Consider the following 22,679-nt stretch of genomic DNA (forward strand, 5'->3'; position numbering starts at 1 on the left):
TTGATGAAGCGTTTTAAAGCAGCACAAAGGCAGCTAAGAACCAACAGATTGTATCCCACAGCAAATTACAACAAAGATATAAAATACTCTACTTTGTCATTTTGATGTAAATAAGCAGAAACCTGTGGGTTTGTAGGAAGGAAGTAGCAAAGAAGAACAAAACGTAATCACAAAATATAATATGGAAGTAACGGAAAGCAGAAAGAGGTAGTCAGTGAAAGATTGTGGTTAATAAGTAACAGGCCACAACGGTCACCCCCACCCTGCAAAGCCTGCTGGGAAAATCTCTTGGCAAGCAGAGTTGTGTGTGTGTGTGCGCGCGTTCATGCACACACAGGGAGATATCACTTAACTAAAGAACAGGAAGAGAAGATAGTGCCCTCTCGTACACAGTTTTTGGCTCTTCCGTTGTGCAGCAAGTTCCTCTCCTGTCCCCAAACGAAGGTCCATCTCATGGGCAGAGGAAAGGACAAGTCTGGGCCCTTGGCCCGGAGGCCAGACAACTCAGCTTTCAAACAGCAGAGGCTACCTGCGTGGTCTCCTATGCTGACAGCTAACACTGTGCTGCCTTTCTTCTACTTTATGGCCTCGATATGTATGCTGCTGGGAGTATGGCTGCTTCTTACGGTACAGAGCACACAGGAAATAAAGGTGAGTGTTTGTGTTTGTGAAAAATGCACTTTCTTGTTTAGTAGCTTTTTGACATATGTTGAAATATTGTATTATAATATACGTAGTGTATGTGTGTAAGAGAGGCAGAGAGAGGAAGAGACCGAATGCCCTTGTGTGCAATAAAAAAGGGAGTGACAAAGAGAGGAAAGGTCCAGGGTTAGGTTTTGAAATGGGTAAACAGGAACAATTTGCATACCATTTACAAGTAACATTCTCCCGTCTTTTCAGATGGACTACACAGAGGCCGGTACGTGTGATAAATGTTTTGAAAAGCGTAAAAATGTGAGCAAAGCAGGAGAGAGCTGCAGCTGCACAGTAGTGCTTTCTGTCAACAAACCATTCAAGGTAAATAACCTTTAAATTTGACAAACATATCCAATCTTCCTGAAGGTCCACATAAAAGCTTTATCCAGAACTTTCATCCACTTCATCACGTCCTCATAAGTAGATGGAGTTTGCTCAGCTGTTGAAGTTTGGTTGAATGCTTTGAAAAAGCTTGTAAGTGGACCTTCAGTTAAGATTATGTTCTCAAACCACCATATTCCATGGTCAAGAATTTACTTCTTATACAGTGTCTATCGTGAATCAGAGACAGAATTCAGCATTTCTGTTTGCACACCTATGTTGATGATGTGTACCCTGCTGCCGTTCCAGGGAGATGTCTTTTTCTATTATGGCCTGAAAAACTTTCATCAGAACCTCCGTAGATACATGGACTCCAGAGATGATGGGCAGCTGGTTGGCAGGAAGAAAAACCTGAAGGTAGCTTCACAATATTATGTGTTAATTCACCAGAATAACACTGTTAACACTTCACTTACTGTTAGATTGCATATTGACATAAGTGACTGCAACAAAAATCATTTTTATCTCCAGATAAAAAGCTTGATTGGAACTGATTTTTTTTATACGCTGCTTTGTTTGCCTTTGATGCAATGGTGCTCAAACGATTTACTTCAGCTAAAGTTGCAATACTACAATGCAAAAATACCCTTTTACAAGTCAAAGTCCTCCATTTCAAATCTTACTTAAAGTGCATAAATATTAACATAAATATTTTAAGTATCAGAAATGAGGATAAAAATGCTCATTTTATAGCAGAATATGTTAAATTAGTACATATTATAATATCATAATTTTATTCTTGTTATTACTAACTAATACCTGTGTAATCAGCATTTTCATGTTGTAGTACTATCTAATTTATAATAAAAAATCATATTTTGGGAACTGATCACATGTTTTGCATGTAAAGCCTGAACCTAAAAAGCAACTGCAGCTTTAAAAGAAATGTTGTGGAGTGAAAAGTACAATATTTCCCTCTGGCATGTGGTGCAGTAGAAGTATCAAGTAGCATAAAACTGAAATATTCAAGTGAAGTACTTTAAACCTCTACTTAAATACAGTAACTGATTAAATGTACTTAGCCCCAGTCCACCACTGCTTTGGTGCTTATTTTACATTGTTAAATAATCATCTTGGGTTTCTTCATTAACCTTGTTCCTTCACTAGAATCCCAGTTCATATTGCGAGCCGTTTATAAAAGACCAGAATGGACTCCCCATTGCTCCCTGTGGCGCTGTGGCCAACAGTATCTTCAACGGTAAACACCATTGCTCACACACACGCCATTAATCATCATATCCGTCCTCTCATTGCACTGTTAACTTGCTTCTGTTCTCCTAGACTCCTTCACTCTGACCTATCATGGATCCAGTGGTGCTTCAGTTCGTGTTCCTCTGTTACGGAGAGGCATCACCTGGTACACCGACAAAAATGTCAAGTTCCACAACCCCAAGATGGACAACTTGACGCTGGCTCAAGTGTTTGACGGTAAATAGAGATGTAAACACAATCTGTATTTCATTTTCTCGTCAGTACGCCAGCACTTCAGATACCCTTCAATAATGTTGGATTTGGGATTACTCCTCAGGCACAGCAAAGCCATTGTACTGGCATAAGCCAGCGTATGAGCTTGATCCCATCAGCCCAAACAACAATGGCTTCATCAATGATGACCTGATCGTATGGATGAGGGAGGCAGCCTTCCCCAACTTCAAGAAGCTCTATGGGGTTTTACTTCGAGCCAACAAGCCCTTTACTCAGGGCCTTCCAGCTGGGAATTATACCATCGACATATCCTACAGTATCCTTTCACTGGTGTCAGAGATAGCTTTATGTGGGATCTTTGGCATAGGTTAAATTAGGTTATACAGTCCCTTTGTGTGCATCTGTTTCCTTTGTCTAAGGGACTATTTTAAGACTACAAGCCAGCTATTTTTCCTTGAACTTCTCTTTGTGATCACCTACTTTTGGCCTTGACCTTTGCCTTTCCAGACTTCCCTGTGCAGTACTTCCGAGGCAGGAAGGAAGTGGTGCTGACCACGCTGACCTGGTTTGGAGGTCAGAACCATTTCCTGCCCATTGCTTACCTAGTAACCAGCAGCCTGATCCTACTGGCAGCTGTCATCCTCACAGTGGTCTGGTGTAAGTTTGGAAAGAATGTCAAGAACATGGAGGAATGAAGGGTAAAAGGTGGACTGGGATGCTGAGGAGTGAAATGGAGAAGAAAACTCACAAGCAGCTAAAAATTGATGATTGTTGGGCTGCTTCGGAGCGGTTTTAAACAGACATCAAATCCTAAATGACAAGAGCACTGATGTGATCAAATGAAGGATGAGCAGAAAGGTTTGAAAAAGAACATTAATTTGGTACAATACCGCAACACCATTTGCAGGAAAACCAATGAAGAATTCAGTTTGACATCTGGAAATGACTTTACCAATCAACTAAATGGTCCACGTGTGACGCCTTTCATTGTCATGATGTTGTTCTGAACAACCACTTTTGAAAGCTAGGCACGTTTTTACTTGATGAACAAATACACACCATTTTGTTCATGTACTGTTAATATTTAAGATGACTGTAATATATTTATTATAATTATTACATTAACAAGTAATAAAGTCCAGTCACTGGTGTTAAGGCTGCATTTCACGTGTCATTAATGCAAAGTGGAAAAACAACGGTTTAAGTGTAGTGTAAGTGTAGTTAAGTGTCATGTAAAATAGAGGACACCAGCTATTGGACACACCCTATAATATCAATTCTTAAGCATTAAGGCCGTTAAATTGATATTTAGTTAGAAAACAAACTATCACATAACAATGTTTCTATAAACTGAAACAATGATGCAGTTTTGATTTTCTTGAATAAGTATGGCCATTGTTGCTCAAGGAAAAAAATGTGTTATGTATTATTATTTAACTGTATTTGCAGTGTAATTGTGAAGTCTCTTTTGATGACAGCTGAAGGTTGTAATAAAACATTTTCTTTTAAAAACTCTTTATTTCTCTATATACAATCAGTGAGAGCCACATAAACACAACCCCTCTGTGACCAGGGAGCACCAAAACTCTGTATATTGATCGCCTTGGTTATTGAGCATAATCAAAGCACGACTGGTGGCACAGCTGCGTGAACAGCAACTTCCCTCGGGGGGCGGCCGCTGTTCTGTAAAGTTACAAAGCAGCTTGTTCCATTTTTCTCTATCTACACTCCCGCCACGTTGTGTTTGGTCAGGTCAGTACCACAGGTGGACAGGAGGGGAATGCAGTCTACTGGTGCTACAGACAACGACTGAACACATCCTAATACAGCTATAAGCCACATCATCACCAGTCCGTAAAACACAAACTCACAGGACTGAAATATGGAATCAGCTTAGCACACACACAGATGTTGATGCACATAGTTACAAGAAAGGAACAAGTCACACCCAAATGCATTAGGTTAGATCAAACACCCATTTCAACATGAGACAGTCACCATGATGCACAAATAAACAAACACAAGGGAGAATTATCAGCTGTAACAGATTTACCCATCTACTTCTTCTCTGTACCTTTTCTCTAGAACATCCTTAACTAGGACTTTAAAAATGTTTCTTCCTGCATTAAGACTGTTTGCATGTTTATTTGGCCAAACTTGCGATGTTGGCACAGTTGTGAAAGTCGAATCTGTCGTGAATCAACATTGCATAAACACAGAAAAGGCAACATTTGGTCTCCAATACTACAAAAAGTATTTTCTCTTTGGGGAGTACATTGGATTTGATTCTCCCGATCAGCCTCTTCAGGTTAACATACAACGTCTCTGACAGGGTTAAAAAAAAAAAAAAAAACAGACACTCATTGTCAGTCAGGTGTCGTCAACAACAGTGTAACCACAAATTTCTGATCTCTAGTCATTAAGGGTGATGGTGGTGGGGTATTTTTTTAGTAAGAGTCTCTCCTCATCAGCAGGATGTGAAATAAAAATAAATATCAGTAAATCACTTGAGAGTTTTAACAGGTCTGCATGAATGGAATTACTAGAATTATACACAATTTCAAGTCATGCTTTAAAAAAAAAAAAAAAAAAAAAAAAAAGGTCAGACAAAACGTACCATGAAAGGAAGAATTCTTTGAATGTGGGCTACTTAATGCAACATGCAATTAATTCAGTAAGAGAACCATTAGATTTGATGAAAGGAAATTGAGAGGCACATTTTAGTTTAACCTGGTTTAGCACGTAACTGAATAATTAGGGAATAATGGAAATCACAGTTTCAAAGAATGCAAGAACTACTAAGAATCACAGAACAGGGACAAAGTCTTTAGCAAATAGTAGTCAGCTTTCTCCTTTTCATCCCTCCGATGCTCACACACGGCACAAACACATTCATCTTTGTGGTTTCAGTGATAGGACTGTAATGGCACTACACAAGCGGATTGTGGCCATGCAGAAACAATTAGGCAATACAGACATCTCCAGATGAATCTAAAGCTAAGGTAGTGTTCATTCAAGACTCAGCCCAGGCTCCTGTTCCGGGCTCACAGGTTCACACCTCCTCATCCTTTAACAACCCTCTCTGTCTTTGTCCAATTGGTTGTGCTGAGCAGTGAGGGGCAGCTCTGTCACGTAGGCTTCTGAGTGCAACTCTGAGGCACCTGATAAGTCAGATCCTCAGTGGGTGTGACCTGTCCAGTGGCATTCTTCGGCGTATCGTACGCCGACCTCCCTGACTGGCCACTGTCTGTCCGTGTGAGAAGGGAGGCGGCCCCAGCACCCATGAAACTACACACATTGGTGGGTTGGTTCAAAGCTGAGCCCCCCGATGGGTGGCAACCCATATCAACCACAATGGGTGTGGCATATTCTGATCCCGAAGCTGGCAGGGGTTCTGCGTAGGCATGGTACACATCTGGTGAGATGGGGGCGTCGTACAGGTCTGGATCTGAGTATCCTGGGTCAGGCCCCTCGTCTGGTTTAAAGGTTGAACGTGGACCTAATGTTGTAACACCACTCACCAGCGGCTGGGCATATTCTGAAAGACAGCATTTATATTATATTAATTACCAGGGATATCTTACAGTTGATAGGTTACCTGGTGTCCACACAGTCAGCAATTTGCTGAACAATTTTCCAGAAGGCCAGTTTCTATAAAGCTGAGCAACCAAGGAAGCTGTATAGGACAACAATCATATAAAAAACTGCCAAGTGTAGCATATTTAAAGTAAAAACAATTGTGTGTGCATGGAGTCTTCTGCATTACTTTTGCATTAGATGCAAAGACGTAAATGTGTGCAGATACTTAAGATTTTTTAAATGATAACTAATGTGACATTAAAAAAAATGATTGGTTTGACCATTAAAAAGGTACCTCAGTGAGATTCTGGCCACTCTTGCACTGCAGAACAATGTGATAAGCATTGTTTGTATTGTTTGTATCACATGAACTAGAAGATGACGACTCAACCCACCGACATGCTCAGGTTTGTTTTTATTTTTTCACACATTAAAGTCACACTAACTGTAGTTCACATACAGGAACAAATGTGGGCTCGTGTTGGGTTGAAGCGTCAAAGCCATTTTTAGAGAATTCTGACCTTGGCAGGCCTATGTGTTAAAGGTACCCTGTGACCAACAGTAGCAACACAGAGCAGTTTTTTTTTACATGTAGGTTCCCGATGAGTTGTATTGTACCAACGTGCATGTCTGTGATGCATGCAGGTGACATGATACATATTCCAGCTGCCAGTTTCACTCTTTTCCACTCATCAACGGTCGGTGTGAGTTGGGGTAGCCACATGCCAACAAATCCAGCGAAAAGACAACGAGTACAAGTTGTGCTTGCAGACAATGTACGATTTTTTATGTACAAGAACGCTGCTTTGCAGATGTTTATGGATGTTTTAAGGAAATGCATTCACTTGGGTTAGATCATACACAATGTGTTTCGGTATAAAACTGAACGTAAACAAGTTTTCCTTGTTTACAAAAAAACTCCACTGTGCATCTTTAAGTCAATTAATGTCTTGGCCAATACTACTGGTGTTTACCTCAAAGACTGGCCATGTCAAACAAGAACAGTTGTCGGACATTCCTCATTTCCACACAGTTCTGTATACAACGGTTGGTGGCTGTGATGCTCTTTTAAAGACAGAACTGCTGAAATAGACGTTTCACAACATTAAAAAAATAAAGGTTTCGCAAGAGTTTTACGAGATAAGAAATCCACTCAGCTTTTACGTTTTGTTGAAAGGGTACACAGAAAGCATTTCTGTGACAAACACAACGTAAATAAATCTGTTTTTTTTTTTAACAATTAACACTCCACAGGGTAGGTGTGATAGCTGTTAGCAGGCTACCCTACACAAACAATGAAAACATCTCTCATGAAACACAAAAACAAGCAGCTTGCACTAAGAACATTTGGTTACTCCACTAGTGACCACGTTGAACAGTGTTTACCTGCAGGTTCAGCATGAAGCCGTGGGACAGCTCCTCTCCCCGTTATCCGGCCCACCTCACTGCTGCTGTACCGAACTGAATCCTCGGTCTCCACCATCTTGGATGGCAGCAGCTGCTTCATGCTCTTCCACCAGTCTACAGCAGAAGCACAGTGAGATGAACAGAGTTGCACCAGCAAACCCTCACGGAGCACATGCACAGCTAGTAATGCAGAGTGATGACGTACCTGTGCGATCCCAGTGAGGAAGGTCATATGTTCCTTCAGAGCTCTTTTTCCTATTAACAGAGGAAAACAAAGTAATGGAGGCAAAAACAAAAGCTTTCAGAGTTTTTTTTTTTTTACATGATAACAAGAAGAATACGCACCTGTTCCTCCAGTGCCAAGCACAAACCACGGTCAAGATGAGAGCGGTTAGAACCATGACCAACACAGGAACCAGAACTGCTGCCAGCGCCACATCTAAGAGATGAGATACCACAGTGAACACCTGATGACAACTGTCTCTATCAATTAAACTACCTTTTTTTCCTTTTACTGAAAGTCTGACGCACCTTTATTGGTGTGGGGAGGCATAGTGGTGTTTCTTATGTCTGGGGTGTGTGTCGTTTGGCCAAGGTGAGGCGGGCGTTTGGTACCCGGAGGAGGTGGAGTATGACGAGAAGGGTTTATTGTCCTCGGCTTCGGTACCGTCTTCCGCCTCGCTGTCCAAAAAACAAACGAAACAAACTTACATCTTAGGTTCTTGGAACATACAACTCTCTTATTATGGGATACTTGTCTCCCTGCTAATCAACCAACTTTATTTACCTGCAGGAATTTGGCAGCCGAGCAGCTCCAACTTGAGTGCGATTCTCTGGTGCCATAAGGTGGGATTTATCCTCACAAACCTGGCCTCCATTGGAGGAATGAAGTTATTCCTGACCTCGTGCAGGTAGTTGTTATTGCCTTGGAAAATCTACCATAAAATAAGAAAAAAACATTTTATTTGAGGCAGAGATTAAAAATCCAACAGTGAGCCAGTAGTTGTATTTTAGAAGAAAAAAAAAATCATCAGAGCAATTCTTGTTTCAGACTGGACTGTGAACAATTACACTATAAGCCATAAGCTGATTATTTTCCAACTTGGCGAGATAATAACTACTTTCCTCCACACAATAAGAGCCTGTGAGAATCCCGGCAGAGAGCAGCTCGTAGACAGCAGTTCCAGCATCACAACCCGGCCACTAAATCCATATCCATTCATTATTAATGCCCAAGTGCCCTGACTTGTCTACCACAGCACTTAACTCAAACCACTGACTGCTCTTACTTCCTGCCATAAACATCTCTTAGTCAATACCAGTTGCTATGGACACAATCCAAGTATGTGTCCCTGCAGCCTTCTAAAGTGACATTTTTGTCCATTTGCACTAATTTGAAGAAAGAAAAAAAAAAAAGGATAAAAGCAAATGACGTAATTGTTGAGGGAGCATGGTCTATTGATTTTGTGATTGTATTACCTTGTCTTGTGTCGAATTTGTTTCCCTGTAGATGTACCACTGCTGGCCATCATTACTGTACAGGACCCGGTATGCAGAAACATAGTACTGATACTCTCTCAGTGTAGAGCCTGTGGTGGTGATGCCTGGTTGGACAGAGACAGGAAAATAATGCACAGCTGACTCGACTGTGATCTTAAACAAGACTGACGCTGTGTCCAGTATTACTCCCTACTTACTGTAAAGTGCACTGTATTTACTGTCCACCACTTTATATGAACTGAGATGAGACTGAGTGTGTAAATCTTCATCTGGAAAAGGCTGCCTTCATCCTCAAACATCACATTTAGAAATATGTTCTCAGGAATGTAATTGTTTTAAATAGCCAGGTTTTATACCACATGTTTATCAGGTCCTATTTTGTTGTGCTATATGTGATTGTTGTAAATTAGCGATGTGTGTTCTTATATAACTATGTCATACCCATCTTGCGCTGCCGTTTTGCTAGGTCTCATGTCAGGTAAAAAAGATCATTTATGTACGAGACATCCTGGTTAAATAAGAGAAATGTATGCACAATACAGTCACAGTGGAACAAACAAGAAGTGTCCATGGCATGTACAGTACTTGCTGCTAAACATCCCACAATGTAATGTGTTGCGTTTTATAGAAGTAAAAATTACTGTTAAGCGACCCTGTCAGTGATGACGCAAAGTGACAACTGAGTCCGAAGAATCGGTTCACTGCTTACTTTTGAGTAAAGTAGAGAAAAAGTGAAGCAATCACAATCCTAGTCAGAGGGATTTTTACTCTGGGAATGACAAAGGTTTGCACAAAATTTATTTATTACTTGTTAAGATAATTCAGTTTGGAACCACAGAGCGATTCTGCAAGCATGGCTAAAAACCTGCACATTCAACACAGAGGTCTTCTCTAACTTCTCAGTCACATTAAATGACTTCTTTTCAGTTTTTTTGTCTCCAGAACACACACTCAGTGTTTCAGTATATCAGTCTGGACCAAAGTGGTGGACCAATTTTTGCTACTAAAAATAAACAAGTAAGGTGAAACCTGAAGGAGAATGTGTAGTTTTATGTAAAGGTATCTTTGCGATTGTGTTCATGTTGTGTACCTGTGATCCTCTTCTCCCTCTTGAGATCGATCTGCAGCCACTGCTGCTGGTCACTCTGAGACGGCGCCCAGGGCAGTCCTGTCTTCTTAAGGCGTGCCCCTGATGGCACCCACTCGCTGTGCTGACCAAACTTGTTCCACTCCCACACAGATGAAGCAGAGAGCTGAGTGTCAGCGACACCACCAGACTCTAATCCCAGTGTCCCATAGCAGCCTGCAAGCAGAGGCCATTAGCATCATTAATAACAATATAAAATGTTTGGGAAACTGAAGGAGATTTAGGAGGTCTTAATGAGACTTCTTTGTAAGTGTTTGCATGTAAGTTTCATTTGGATAAAGGATGAGGGATCCCTGCTCATGGTCCAGACATCCAGATGCAAACATTAACAGGACATCTTACAGCAAAGCTTTTATACCTCATAATGGTGCGTTATGAAAAAAAACTCACCATTGGTCCTGAAGGTGAAGAGGCTGTTTGACAAAGTTCCTCTGAGGAGAGAAGAGCAGGATTAGACGATCAGACATAGAGTCCATAAAATTTCATTGTTTTCAGTCAGTTTTTAACAATCTTACCCCCAAAAAGCCAAAATTTTGATTCAAAGGAATTTAAAACTTTCTGTAACATGACTTTGACCCATTTTGTGTTACTGATGAAAAATCAGACTCACATTCTGATCAATTCAAAAATAAACACTGATAAATTTAAAGAGGTATTTTTAAAGGACAGAAACAAAGTACATATGATTAAAAAGCAGGAGCAAACTACAAGTAAATGAAGAACAGAGTGAGAGGTAGGTTTATGAGCTGTAGTTACCCAGTGGAAGTGACATTGTTAGCCAGTGTGCCCTCATAATGAGGGATTCCTTTGCTGCTGACCACGCTGATCCTCCCTCCCACAGCGTTAGACACCACACCTGCATGGACGGCCGCCACACACAGAGGAGAGGACTGCAGAACAAAAGATTACACAGAGACTCTGTTTATGTAACTTACTCTGGTTAACATAACAGTTTTACACCTGCATTCAATGGTGTGTGAAGATTAGGCAAATGAAACTGATAACAGACTAAAAGGCAAGGCTTCGTTTGAAACAAAACACAATCACTAATTTGCTTGTGTGAATTTGTGTGATGTTTGATTGGATGTTGAAAAAGGAAATGTACAAGGGATTTCACCAAGAAAAACAAGGCGGTTACAGTTGTCACACAGACGTTCACTGGTCAGTGGCTGTTGGTTATTTGTCTACTTCAGTATGTGCTGGAACCGCTTTGAAACAAATAGCAGGTAAAGCTAACTGAAGTTTCCTTTGCTTTAGCCCACACACTGTTATCAGACTCGCCAGGAAATTGGCTGCATGACTTTGTTTTAAAATCAGCAATGTTGCAAGATAATCACATGTCCTAATATTGATATTTGCTGCCAGTGTTTGTTTTTACAGCCTGAATGAATGCTGAACATGTTATAGCAGGCTCGAGGCTCGTGGGTGGTGTATTAGTCCTTGTTGTAAATCAATGATAAGGACAGCTTAATGGTCATATAGGATTTTATGCAAAAATCTTGCATTAATATGATTAAATGTAGTATTTTAATTTGTATTTAATGAGCTGGATTTGAACAAAAACCTATTAGCCATATTAGCTTATTGCAGATGTATTAGCATCAGCGTGTATGTTGGCCGATAAGTAACAAGAAACCGCGGAAGAGAAATGCCAAACTAGTTTCGAGGTTATTGAGAAACAGTATCCAGTCTCCTGTAATCATTCCTTCTGTTCATATTCAGTATTAAGAGGTTCCCTCCTAATGTGATTTCAAAGTAAGTGACAAAATCAATAGTCTGTCATGTGCAAACCTGTATTTATCTAAAACTTTTCAGACTTCAAAGAGTCTGAGTTAGTCAAATCTTTTTTGTGTAGAATTCCTTATTTGTGTTTCCCTGACAAGCTTCAGTGGCGGCATAGTAACAAAATAAGGGGAGTTTATACTAAAAAGACTAAAACTTTGGAAGATATCACTTCAATTCTTCTATCTCAAATGGTTGTAGCCTTATGTTCACTTTAGATAGACTCTTCTATATATTTTCGCACAGGAGAACTGCAGAATCTGTCACCCCATCACTTACATTGGGAGCATGTTAGGAAGGGAACTGATTACAACAAGCAAAAAACTGCTTCACTGTTAATATGGGCACCTGACTGTTACCCAGACTGAGCGAACCTTTATTTAAATTAAAATGGTACGGTACTGTTCGGTACCATTGAAAACTGGGACCGTTTGCAGATAAGTGAGAGAGAACAGTACTGTCAGCTCTTAACCTTCAGACTGAGGCAGATAAAGGCCGATGAGTCAGCATGAAGTCACTTCTCTGTAGAGAGAACATCAAGTGGCATTGGTAATGATTCACTGCCGGCTGCATTCCTGTCCAAACCTGCTGCCACATCACTGGGAAAAGGACAAAACCTGAATCCTCTCTGGCCACAAGCTCCTTCCCATGAACAGCTGCTTGAGTGAGGTGGAATTTTATTACTGGAAAAGGCCCATGCTGGAATTCGCAGCCGACAGGATTGTGGGAAAAGCACATGTAAACATGTACGCATGCATTCACACACATGCGCGGCAATCAAATGCTGCCACACGCAATCAACACTTGTCCTGTGACTCTTAAACTTCCCAAAAACACACACCACATCCTAAAGCGAGCCATACCAAACCACTAACACAAACACGAAGCGCTGCTCCAAACCGCCGCACCCTGCCTCCAACAGAGGAAACCACACTAACACAAACACACAGATATGATAAGTGGGATGAAATATAAAAACATGGATCACACCAAAAGATACTGAGGCAGAATTCAGAAAGAGAAAGGCGAGCTGCAGAGTCTGGTCTGGGTGGGGCAGCTGATCCCTGCGTGATACAGACTCAAGTATGTATAATACTCAATCAGGCTTCCATAATCACCATAATATTACAGCCTAGTGACACACACACATGCCCCCAAAGACACAAGCATGAATGAATCACATGCCTGCATACAGAAAATCAAAAAACCCAGCATACACACACACACAGAGGTTTTCTCCAACTTCTCAATCACACTCACTCTCCAGCTTCAACACACACACACACACACACACACACACACACACACACACACACACACACACAGCACTCAGCTCTGCTCTGCACCCTCTTGCAGCTGGACTGGATTAGAGGGTTATTATTTTCGGCCAAACTATTATCTCACCTCCCTTTCACCCGCTGACCCTGCCCCTCCTCTGTTCCTGTGGGGCGCCTCACTCCCTGAAGCACACCCCGAAAACCCCCCCTCCCCCCCCTCACCCCCCCACCCCTCCACCCTCGCCTGTCCTCCATCAGCCAGCAACACCCCTCCCTCCTTCCACAAAAACCTCAAGCTCTGAACATGAGGTCATCAGCCAGAGACTCGGCACCCATGACCTCACGCACAGCGGGGGTGCTGTGAGGTCATCAGCCTAGGACTCGCATACCACAGAGCGGGGGCCCGTTTACACAAGAAATAAAAGGAGGCCCTTACTGAACCAAACTGGAAGATACACAAACCTGCAGCACAGTAATGAGACATAAGATTAGAAAATGTGAGTGAGCAAACACAGATGATGTGGTGGTTTGTGTGGGGTTACACTGGGGGTTGTGACCAAACAGCAGGAGAGCAGTGGGCACCATGACTCACCTGGACATGTGATGCTGAAGACAGTGACTACCAACAAAAAGAAAACGCCTGCAGTGCATGCACTCACCTCTCTGTATCCATTTGGTATAGTTCCAGATATCTCCTCAGTAGATGTCAGGCAGCCTGCTGGACAGTATTTACTGGGCAGAAAGACAGAACACACACAATGAATATCTGACAACTTGATCGCTGCACAAATATCCGCGCAATGCAAACGTTATTTACCTGAACTCTGCCTGGGGGAAATCAGTTCCTTTGTCCAGGCAGGTGATTAGATCTGCAAAGGCAAACAAACAATGTCACAACTGGTTTCTCTGCCTGTTCCTGCTAACCCATCACCCGTCACTGCTGCTTCCTGTCTCTCTCTCAGGTGAGATAACAACTGTGAAAAAAACTGTGAAAAACTCCCCATTGCAACTCTCCAGAGCCAAAGATGACATCTTGAAAAAACAGTCCAAAAGATATTCACTCTATCTATAAAACAGGAGAAAATGTTTGAGAGGCTGGCAACCAGAGAACGTGGAGCATTTTCTCACCATTTTTGTTTGAGAAATGATTCATCAATAACCAAAATAGTTGCAAAATGTTCTGCCAATTAACTTATTCACTAATTGAGTAATGCGCTCAGCTCAAATTATTTTCTAGAGTTGAAATTATCCTCGAATAAACAATGATTCTATGGGTCGAAAACTTGATGGCAACAATTTTGATAAATCATTCATTGTTTCAGTCACTGATTGGTTGTTGGTTCCAGTTTCTCAAATGTGAGGATTGAGTCCTGTTTTTTCTTTACCCATTATTCCAGTGAATAACTTGGTCTATAAAATGGCTGAAAATGATCAAATACCCATGAAATCTACTCAGTAGCCAAGGTGAAGCTTGTTCTGTTGACCCAGCAGTCCAAACCTCCGAGATATTCAGTTTAATATCATCAAAAAAGAAGAAAACCAGAAAATATTAACATTTGAGAAGCTGGAACCAATGATTTAAAAAAAAAAGAAACAAATCAATTATCAAAGCTCAACTCCAAACACATCAAGGTCATTCAGCATGAAAATGTGTTTTGGGGGTTCCTCAGTGTTTCAGTGAGGAGACACACCACACACGTCCAACAGGATGGTGGGGGCTGCTGGGAATTCATTATAAACCCTGTGGTGGTGGTCAGTCTCTGTGAGTCTTAACCACATTATCAAAAAAACTCACTAAACGAAACTAACCTCTGACTCAAACTGACAAATACCCCCAACCACCAAAAGTCGCCATGGTGACGGTGTTACTTAGCTATACCAACTGTTTGCCCATCAGTTACATGACAAAAAAAAAAAAACATGCAGTGGTGGAAAAATGAAATGGACTCATCGATGGACTTGTTTGCCTCCCAGTGTGATTCAGTTACACCAGGACGACCACAAGACAGAATTATTTTCCTCCTGCTCACACGTCACTGCTGTCCTCCTCTTGTGGCTTCAATTATCCGTTTATCTGAAGTCACACAGATCTTTCCACAAAACAAAGCTTGCCCTTCAAAAACAGAAATCACAGTGCTTACCAACAGCATTCTTATTGAGGAGATAATCCGCCAATCTTAAAATATCGCAGTCTGTTTCACTGCCTTATGGACTACCATCAGCTGCATCAGCTAAGTTATATCTATGCCATTGATAATCAAACTGTAATGTCCAAAGTTTATTAATCAAGTGACTGAAAATTAATTGCCAACAACTTTCAGAATTTATGCCAAAAACAAAAATGCCAAAAATCTCCTGCTCCATTTTCTGAAATGTGAGGATTTGCTGCCTTCCTCTGCTTTATATCTTTGGGTTTTGGTCTGTTGCTGAGACAAAACAAGCATCATCTTGCTCTCAGGGAAACTGTGATGGTCATTTTTCAGTTTTTTTGACATTGTGCCTCCTAATTAAAAAAAATTAATGGAGCAGATTAAACTATAATGAAACTAATTAGTTACAGCCTGAAAGCAATGCTCTTCTTGATCGTGGAGCAGCTCACACACTGGAAGATGAGCCAAGACGAGATGCACCAGAAGACACAATGCAGTCTGTTTGGAAATAAACATGCCTGCTCATCATCATGTGTTTTGGTTCCCTCTCTCCCTCTCATATTTGTAGTGTCTTGTTGTGTCAGTAATGTTTGTGAACATAACAGAGACACATTTATTTCCAATTCTAATCAGTTGAGCAATACAACATGTTGATTTGTTTCCGTTCACACTGTCATACTGTCATGGTGTTTTAGCACTAAAGTTATAGTTGGTGGTGTTGTAATGCACTGCATCATACTGCCTCTAATATTCTGCACCCCTCATGTATGTTATTAGTGAGGACTAAAGATTAGTCAATATAATGAAGTCCAGGACATCACCATCTTTAACTACAACCTCAATAGCTGAATTTACACATTTACATCAATGTCACCAAAAACTGAACATTATAATTCCTTAAAGGTAAATGTTATGGCAGGGCTGTTGTATTGGACTGCATTAGGCTGTGCAGGTGTAGCTGAGTGTAATTACAAACCACATTCCAGGTGAGCTTCATATCCTACAGTAATGATGAGTCACTGCTGGTTTTTTGATGAATTGTAAAAGTCTATGTTAGTCTATAATATGATTTCTATCTACAATCCAGTGTTAAGACGGGGTGACAGACACTGTTTCCTCACATAATAATCTGTCTATCACATACACATTATTATTATCACACTTCTACACTCCTGTGATATCACATTCGAGGGTGGTTGGCAGCTCCTCACAGAGGGGAAACCTTATAATGAAACCACAAAATATTACCACTCTCCTCTCTCAATTACTCTCAATTCCTCTAATTTCCTCTCGCCCGTTGTTCTCATTCTTCTTTACTGGCTTCACATCATCACTGACTCTTCTCACTGCCTGAAATATCTGTCTAAACTCTCCTCTACCCCTCTCTGGCATCTCTTACCAGCCACACTCCACTGAAACCCAACCAACAACCAATAAACGACAAATACATTAACAATAAACTGGTTCGCGTTTTGAATCTGTAGACATGGAGGGCTGTTAAACTACAATCTGACAAAGCTCAGACACTGACACATTCACTGGTGAGCAGGGACTGAGAAAGATTTTTCAACACCTGCCTTTGCCCCAGAGCAGCTCCTTATCTGCTCTGTGTGTTTAAATACACACTCAATGGTGAGTAAACACCCCATCACGTAAACGCACCTCTCATTCGCCCTCGAATATCACCACAAACACAAAACTACAGACACAGTCCTCCATTCAACTCAAGTCATCCTTAACCGTTACTCTCTTTCATCATATGAACAGAGGACACTGTTTGCTCACAGGACAGTGGGAATGTAATTTGCCTGCTTTGATCCAATAACACATGTCGGCCCTGACAACAAAACACATTAACAATACAGGAAATACAACAGCATTTGACATAATGCATCATGATGTTTTTCCTATAATGTGGTTTAGAGGTGAAAAACTTTGGAACCAATCCACAAGGGAACAGTTGGAAAACCAAACCCAACATGCATGAAGTCATTTTTAAAAAGACCAGAGAACAGTCAGGCATGATCCGAATTTACCCAAGAATAAATCAGACCAGATCCATAATGCAATCAACCCAAATAAGAGACAAAAGAGTTTCCATCTCACGTCAAAAAACACAAACATAGCAAACAGCAATGTGACTCTGAGGACAGCAAAGTTGCACACTGGTTCACCAGTTTTGTCCAACTTGAATAATCCATCTAGAATCTTACTATTGGATCATGATTTAACGTTTCCTCTAATGACTCTACCAGCAGAATCCAAATTTGACTTTGTCCAATACTTTTGTTTTATGACCAACTTGGTACAGAGACAAGTGTCACTGTCAAAACCTTTGTTGGCTCCAATTTCTATAATTTCATCTCACAACTTGGAAAAACAAATATTGTAGCACAGGATGAAACCTTGCTTCAGGAATTCCAACAAATCCGGGTGAGAACCTTCTGAAAAGCCAAAACTGCACAGCGACCATGCTGCAGACAGCGCCGTTTTCCTTTAAAGCTGACATCAGGAGCAATACAAAGTTTTCACACGACAACAGTGATTGAGCTTCCAGCTTTTTAGAGAAACACACACATTACATCAGAACTGATAAAAACATAAGAATGTGGCGCAGAATGAAACAGCTGTGACTTATACAGCCACACACGATCTCCAAAACACACTCAGTCACGTATCCCCTGCAGGCTGGGACATACCGATGAGACACAGACAGGTGTGTGAGCTGAGAGCTTGTTACCTGAGTGTTCAGTGGTGGAGTAGGACAGGTAGAATCCACGTCCAGTGTGGTGGGTCCCACTCATGAACTGGACAGTGACTTGGTTGCCAGTGGACTCAATCAGCTCTTTAACCTTCAGACCCAAACCGCAGTACTTCACTGTTAAACAGCACAGGCAGCCGCAGGAAAAGACACAGGAGATACAGGCTCTGGTTAGTTTAACAAATATTACAACAAACGTACCATTCAGCTTGCATTACATGGGATCATGATCATAATAATAATAATAATAATAATAATAATACAGCAAGAATCCTTGTGTAGTGTAACTAACTGGGCTACACATCACAGGAGCCAACAACTGAGTTTCTCCCATATAATCTGGAGCAGGATGACACATCTGAAATCTGAGTGACTACAGCCCTTGATGTTTAAAATAATTGCTAATTGATGATTCGCAAATGTTTCTCACAATGCAATGATTATCAGGGTTTCTGCTGGTTCACCAAATTACAGACTTTTAAATCACTTTTCAGTATCACATATGATGTAATTAATTACTGGTTTTACTGGAAAACAGGTAGGAACTACATGGCTGATAATTATTTATTATTACATCACATTTTTCCAGTACTTCCCGGCAGTATATAATAATAATTAAATGAATAGCAGAACATTTATTAAAATCATAATCAACACTTTCCTATTATGAGTTAATGAGCTCAGTAGCTCTTTTGAGTTGCAGTAATGACAGTGTCACAGTCCACTGTCGCAACAATCTCACTTTTACTTTCCTCACAGCCTGTGTACTGAGCACTTTGATACTTTCATAGTATTACTACAGCACCTAGATCTGCCTTATAATTCAAAAAAACCCCACAGAAATCTCAATTTATACAATATGGGACCTTTAAGTTTAAGAGACGCTGATTGCAGTGAAGACAGAGAAAAAGGTTCCTCCCTGCAAACTAGTTTAAGTCCAGTTCAGTGTCTACTCGTCAGTCTCACCAATCTCACTCCTCTCAGGTCCAATGCCGTTGTAGAGGCGGAGGTAGTTGACCTGGCAATCACTGTTTTCTATGTCCAGCTCAGCAAAGCGAAAGTGGATCCTGTTGCCACGCGGCACGCTGATCTCCCACTCACACACTGTGTTGTTGGGGTATGTCCCCGGGTAACCCAGAGAGGACAGAGTCCCACTGCTGGGGCCAAGCACACTGGGGCCACAGCCATCACCTGCGGGGCAAACAAACACACAGTTTCAGGAAAAATGAGGCAGGAAGATCAAGTACAAACCAAGAGTTGATTTCAGACTTTTGAATGAAGATTCAGGAAACTCATTTTTAGCACTTTCTTTGTATTCCAATAAATACATAATAAGTTATAACAATAATAATAATAACACAGCTATGTAAATTGGAACACATGACATTATTTATTCATTACATGTATTTTTAAGTACCAATGCTAAACCGTCAATATTGAAAATAATTGTTTTTTGCAGCACAAATCTAACAATTTTTAATTTTTATTTTTATTTTACAAGGCTTTGTATGTTTGTTCAGATTTCTTTCTGCAGGTCTGGACATTAGTTATGTGTGAAGGTAGCTGGCTCAAACAGCAACTGCCAAATAGGCCTCGAAGTGTAGCATGTGAGAGATACCTGTAGCTTTAACCATGGGGTCTCAGGTGTGACATTGTCCACATGTTGAGGTGTCTGTGTGGTAAAAGGAATGTGATTTGCCTTGGAAAAAAAGCATCTGCCAAATGAATGTCATGTAATAATTGGGTTCAGCAGAGTGCTGAGCGTTAGGTTGGCGTTGGGCTTTACAACCAATCAAACCTTTTGGCTGTGCTGCGCAGAACATCCACTAATTCTGACCGAAACATAAAATCTTAGAAACAGCTATCTGATTTTATTTGTTTCTGGCAGTTAAAGACCAGATCATTAAAATTTAAAGACAATTTAATGACTCTTAAATTCAATTTTACAACAATTATGACCTCAGACGTTTGAAGAAGTTTGGTTTTGTGTATTGTGCGCTCTGAGCTGTCAGAAAGCACAGACATGGTGTCTGTTGATGCTGAGGGCTCACGGCTCTGAGATAACACTCAGCAGTCACGCTTCATGGTGCTAAGTGTATGTTCTGTGGGCCTGGAGTTATGTAAGAGCCCCTCAGTGGACACTATCCAGATGAACAGGACAAAAACAAAACTGCCTCCCTCACTCTGACTCACAAATGTTTCTGAACAACTGCATGGTGTTCAGCAGGAGTTCCTGGAGTTACACCTCATGCTCACAAACAAACCAAAACGCAACTTTATTCAAACAGAAATTCATCTATAAACTTATATCCATATAACATGAGACAATTAATGTGGGTGGGTGGGATAAAACAATTATAATTCATGTGAAATTTAAAGTTATGTCACACTGTGTCCACGTGTTTACAGTCATACCCCCACTCTGGCTGCTTCCCCTACCCCCAATCTCTGACCACCTGAGGCTGGCTCCCGGCTTCAAAAACCTACTAAATATTCGTATTTAGGTACAATGTGGTGTAAAGTGAACCGCCACTAATGAAAACATGTCAAGTTTGACGTGGTTGTAGAAATAGGTTCACGGTAAAATCGTAACTGGGCTACCTGGAAGGACAACAAGGCCACAAGCTCCCAAATGTGCTGTTGTCTCGTACATTGGGAGCTGAAAGCCAGACTCCATTGGAAAATCTAGCAATTTAAAGGTACCTAGCTCATCAGAGAACGTAAATAAGAAATAGACTGCTACTTTAAACGCTTAAAAAACCTTTTAGAAGCCACATGTCAATTCAGCAAGCAACTGGTCCACAAATCTGCAGTTGTTCCTTTGCTATCATAGCTTTTCCAAAACCGGTTTGCCTGGTTTAACTACACCCGTCTTTCACTAAAACCACCGCGACGGGCGGCGGCAAGCGGCGCAAACCAAGCGGAACTCCACGTACACACGACCATGTAAGGTGGGTTTAAGTGTGCTGGACAACAACAGCACACCGTTCCCCGAGTTTATCTCTAAACCCCTAACTCGTCTGTGTTCACATTTTAACCCAGCACGGCCGCATGTGTCTGTGGCTGCACTCGGCTCCTCCAGTTGTCACAAACGCAGCCGTGCGGAGGCACCAACCTTTCTGCGCTCGACAGCTTTCCGTGGTGAGGATGATGAGAATCGACAGGACGAGAACCCCGGCCCCTGTCGGTCCCCTGCCCACCATTACCGCTCTGCCCATAGCAGCCTGCAGTCTGAATGCATACTGCTCGCTTCTGGACCGGCTGCACCGCTTCAACCTGTGCCGAGGAAAATAAAAACAAAAAGAAAATCTGCTAATCCTCAGTTTTCTCGACAGCGAGGTCCTCCTGAGGATGCCCTTTTACTTCTCGTCCAACAGTCCAGTGATTGGCGACACTCTCACTGTGGAGTGAGCTGCTCCACACGCACACACACAAACACACACATACACACATACACACATCCAATCTGTGGAGCTCTACTTCCTCCACCGAGGCTCCTCCTCCCGATCTGGATCTGGGAGACCCGAGTCCCCCAAGTGGTCTGAATAATCCCAGATTTACCAGCGACCAAAACTGGCTCACCAACTGGGCGAAGCAGGCAAGTGCACCGGGGCCAAGGGTCCCCAGGGGCCCCAAAAGCCCCAGGTTTACTTTATGTCACTACTTGAACCACTGGTCTTGTGAGTCTTGTGGCCCTATTTTTGTCTCAAAGATTACATTTTTATTTTTGCTTAAGGACTGTAAATTTAATTTATACTGTCCCTATATGTATATGTATTTCTAAATACAGTGTGTTTTATTTAAAGTAAATACCACAGAGAAAACCAGGTGGAAAGTATTGTTATATTACCAACACAGGAGTACTGTAGTCTTATTTTGTTATCAACTGATTTATAATTATAAAATAATTTAAACAATTCCCTATAGGCCAAGGTGACCTCTTCAGATGTCTTGTTTTGACTGGCCAGTTGTCCAAAACCCCCAAATTACTATTACTTAAGTTTACTGTCACACCTGTTGGAACATTTGCAAATACTCACATTATTTTCCGAAGATATTACCAGCAAATTTGGACACAAAAAATGTTACAGTTTTTTTTTTGTTTGTTTTTTTTTTTTTTTTTACAGTTGGTAACATATTTTCCAATAGTAATTTTTTTTACTATAGTTTTTAGTTTTATAAAACTCTTCACACAGTGCAAGAAAGACAGCGTGGGTCATTCAAAGTCAGCTACCACCAAACCTCTGTTTATTTATAGTCCATTTTTGTACATGCTTACATACACACACGTTACAAAAAAACTATTAAGCTATATATAACACAAGATTATTGCAAGTTGCTACATTTGCATTATAAACACAAAACAAAGAAAGTATGAAAATTAGAAATGATGTCTTGTTTTGTTCAACCAGCTTTCCAAAAACCAACAATATTCAGTTTAGTATCACATTAGGAAAATGAACAAATATTAATTCACTTTAGGTTAAAAAAAGACTTAAAGAGTTAACCCATTGTGAAAATTGCTGTTTTTATATCATAACTCTCTGCACAGTCAGAACGAAGCAACGGGAACA

The 22,679-nt window shown here is 41.0% G+C and overlaps 2 protein-coding genes across 2 annotated transcripts; one reads left to right on the forward strand and one right to left on the reverse strand.

Annotated features, from left to right (window-relative positions):
- Nucleotides 1–308: 308 nt before the first annotated feature.
- On the forward strand, nt 309–4,014 carry tmem30c (transmembrane protein 30C). The gene is made up of 7 exons (XM_071478424.1): nt 309–651; nt 901–1,017; nt 1,327–1,434; nt 2,185–2,275; nt 2,359–2,505; nt 2,606–2,818; nt 3,010–4,014. Exons 1-7 carry the CDS (start codon nt 454–456, stop codon nt 3,195–3,197), a joined length of 1,062 nt encoding a protein of 353 aa, XP_071334525.1. The 5' UTR covers nt 309–453; the 3' UTR covers nt 3,198–4,014.
- dcbld2 (discoidin, CUB and LCCL domain containing 2) lies at nt 4,001–21,539 on the reverse strand. The gene is made up of 15 exons (XM_071478411.1): nt 21,221–21,539; nt 19,072–19,296; nt 18,085–18,222; nt 14,012–14,063; nt 13,854–13,926; nt 10,892–11,025; nt 10,526–10,566; nt 10,079–10,291; nt 8,968–9,092; nt 8,276–8,423; nt 8,020–8,169; nt 7,834–7,927; nt 7,694–7,743; nt 7,468–7,602; nt 4,001–6,040 (listed from the first exon to the last, which is right to left on the reverse strand). Exons 1-15 carry the CDS (start codon nt 21,321–21,323, stop codon nt 5,631–5,633), a joined length of 2,091 nt encoding a protein of 696 aa, XP_071334512.1. The 5' UTR covers nt 21,324–21,539; the 3' UTR covers nt 4,001–5,630.
- Nucleotides 21,540–22,679: the final 1,140 nt, after the last annotated feature.

The sequence above is a fragment of the Trachinotus anak genome, unplaced genomic scaffold (genome assembly GCF_046630095.1).
Source record: "Trachinotus anak isolate AG129_WGS33_773 ecotype Australia unplaced genomic scaffold, CSIRO_AGI_Tana_v1 ptg000001l, whole genome shotgun sequence".
NCBI lineage: Eukaryota > Metazoa > Chordata > Actinopteri > Carangiformes > Carangidae > Trachinotus > Trachinotus anak.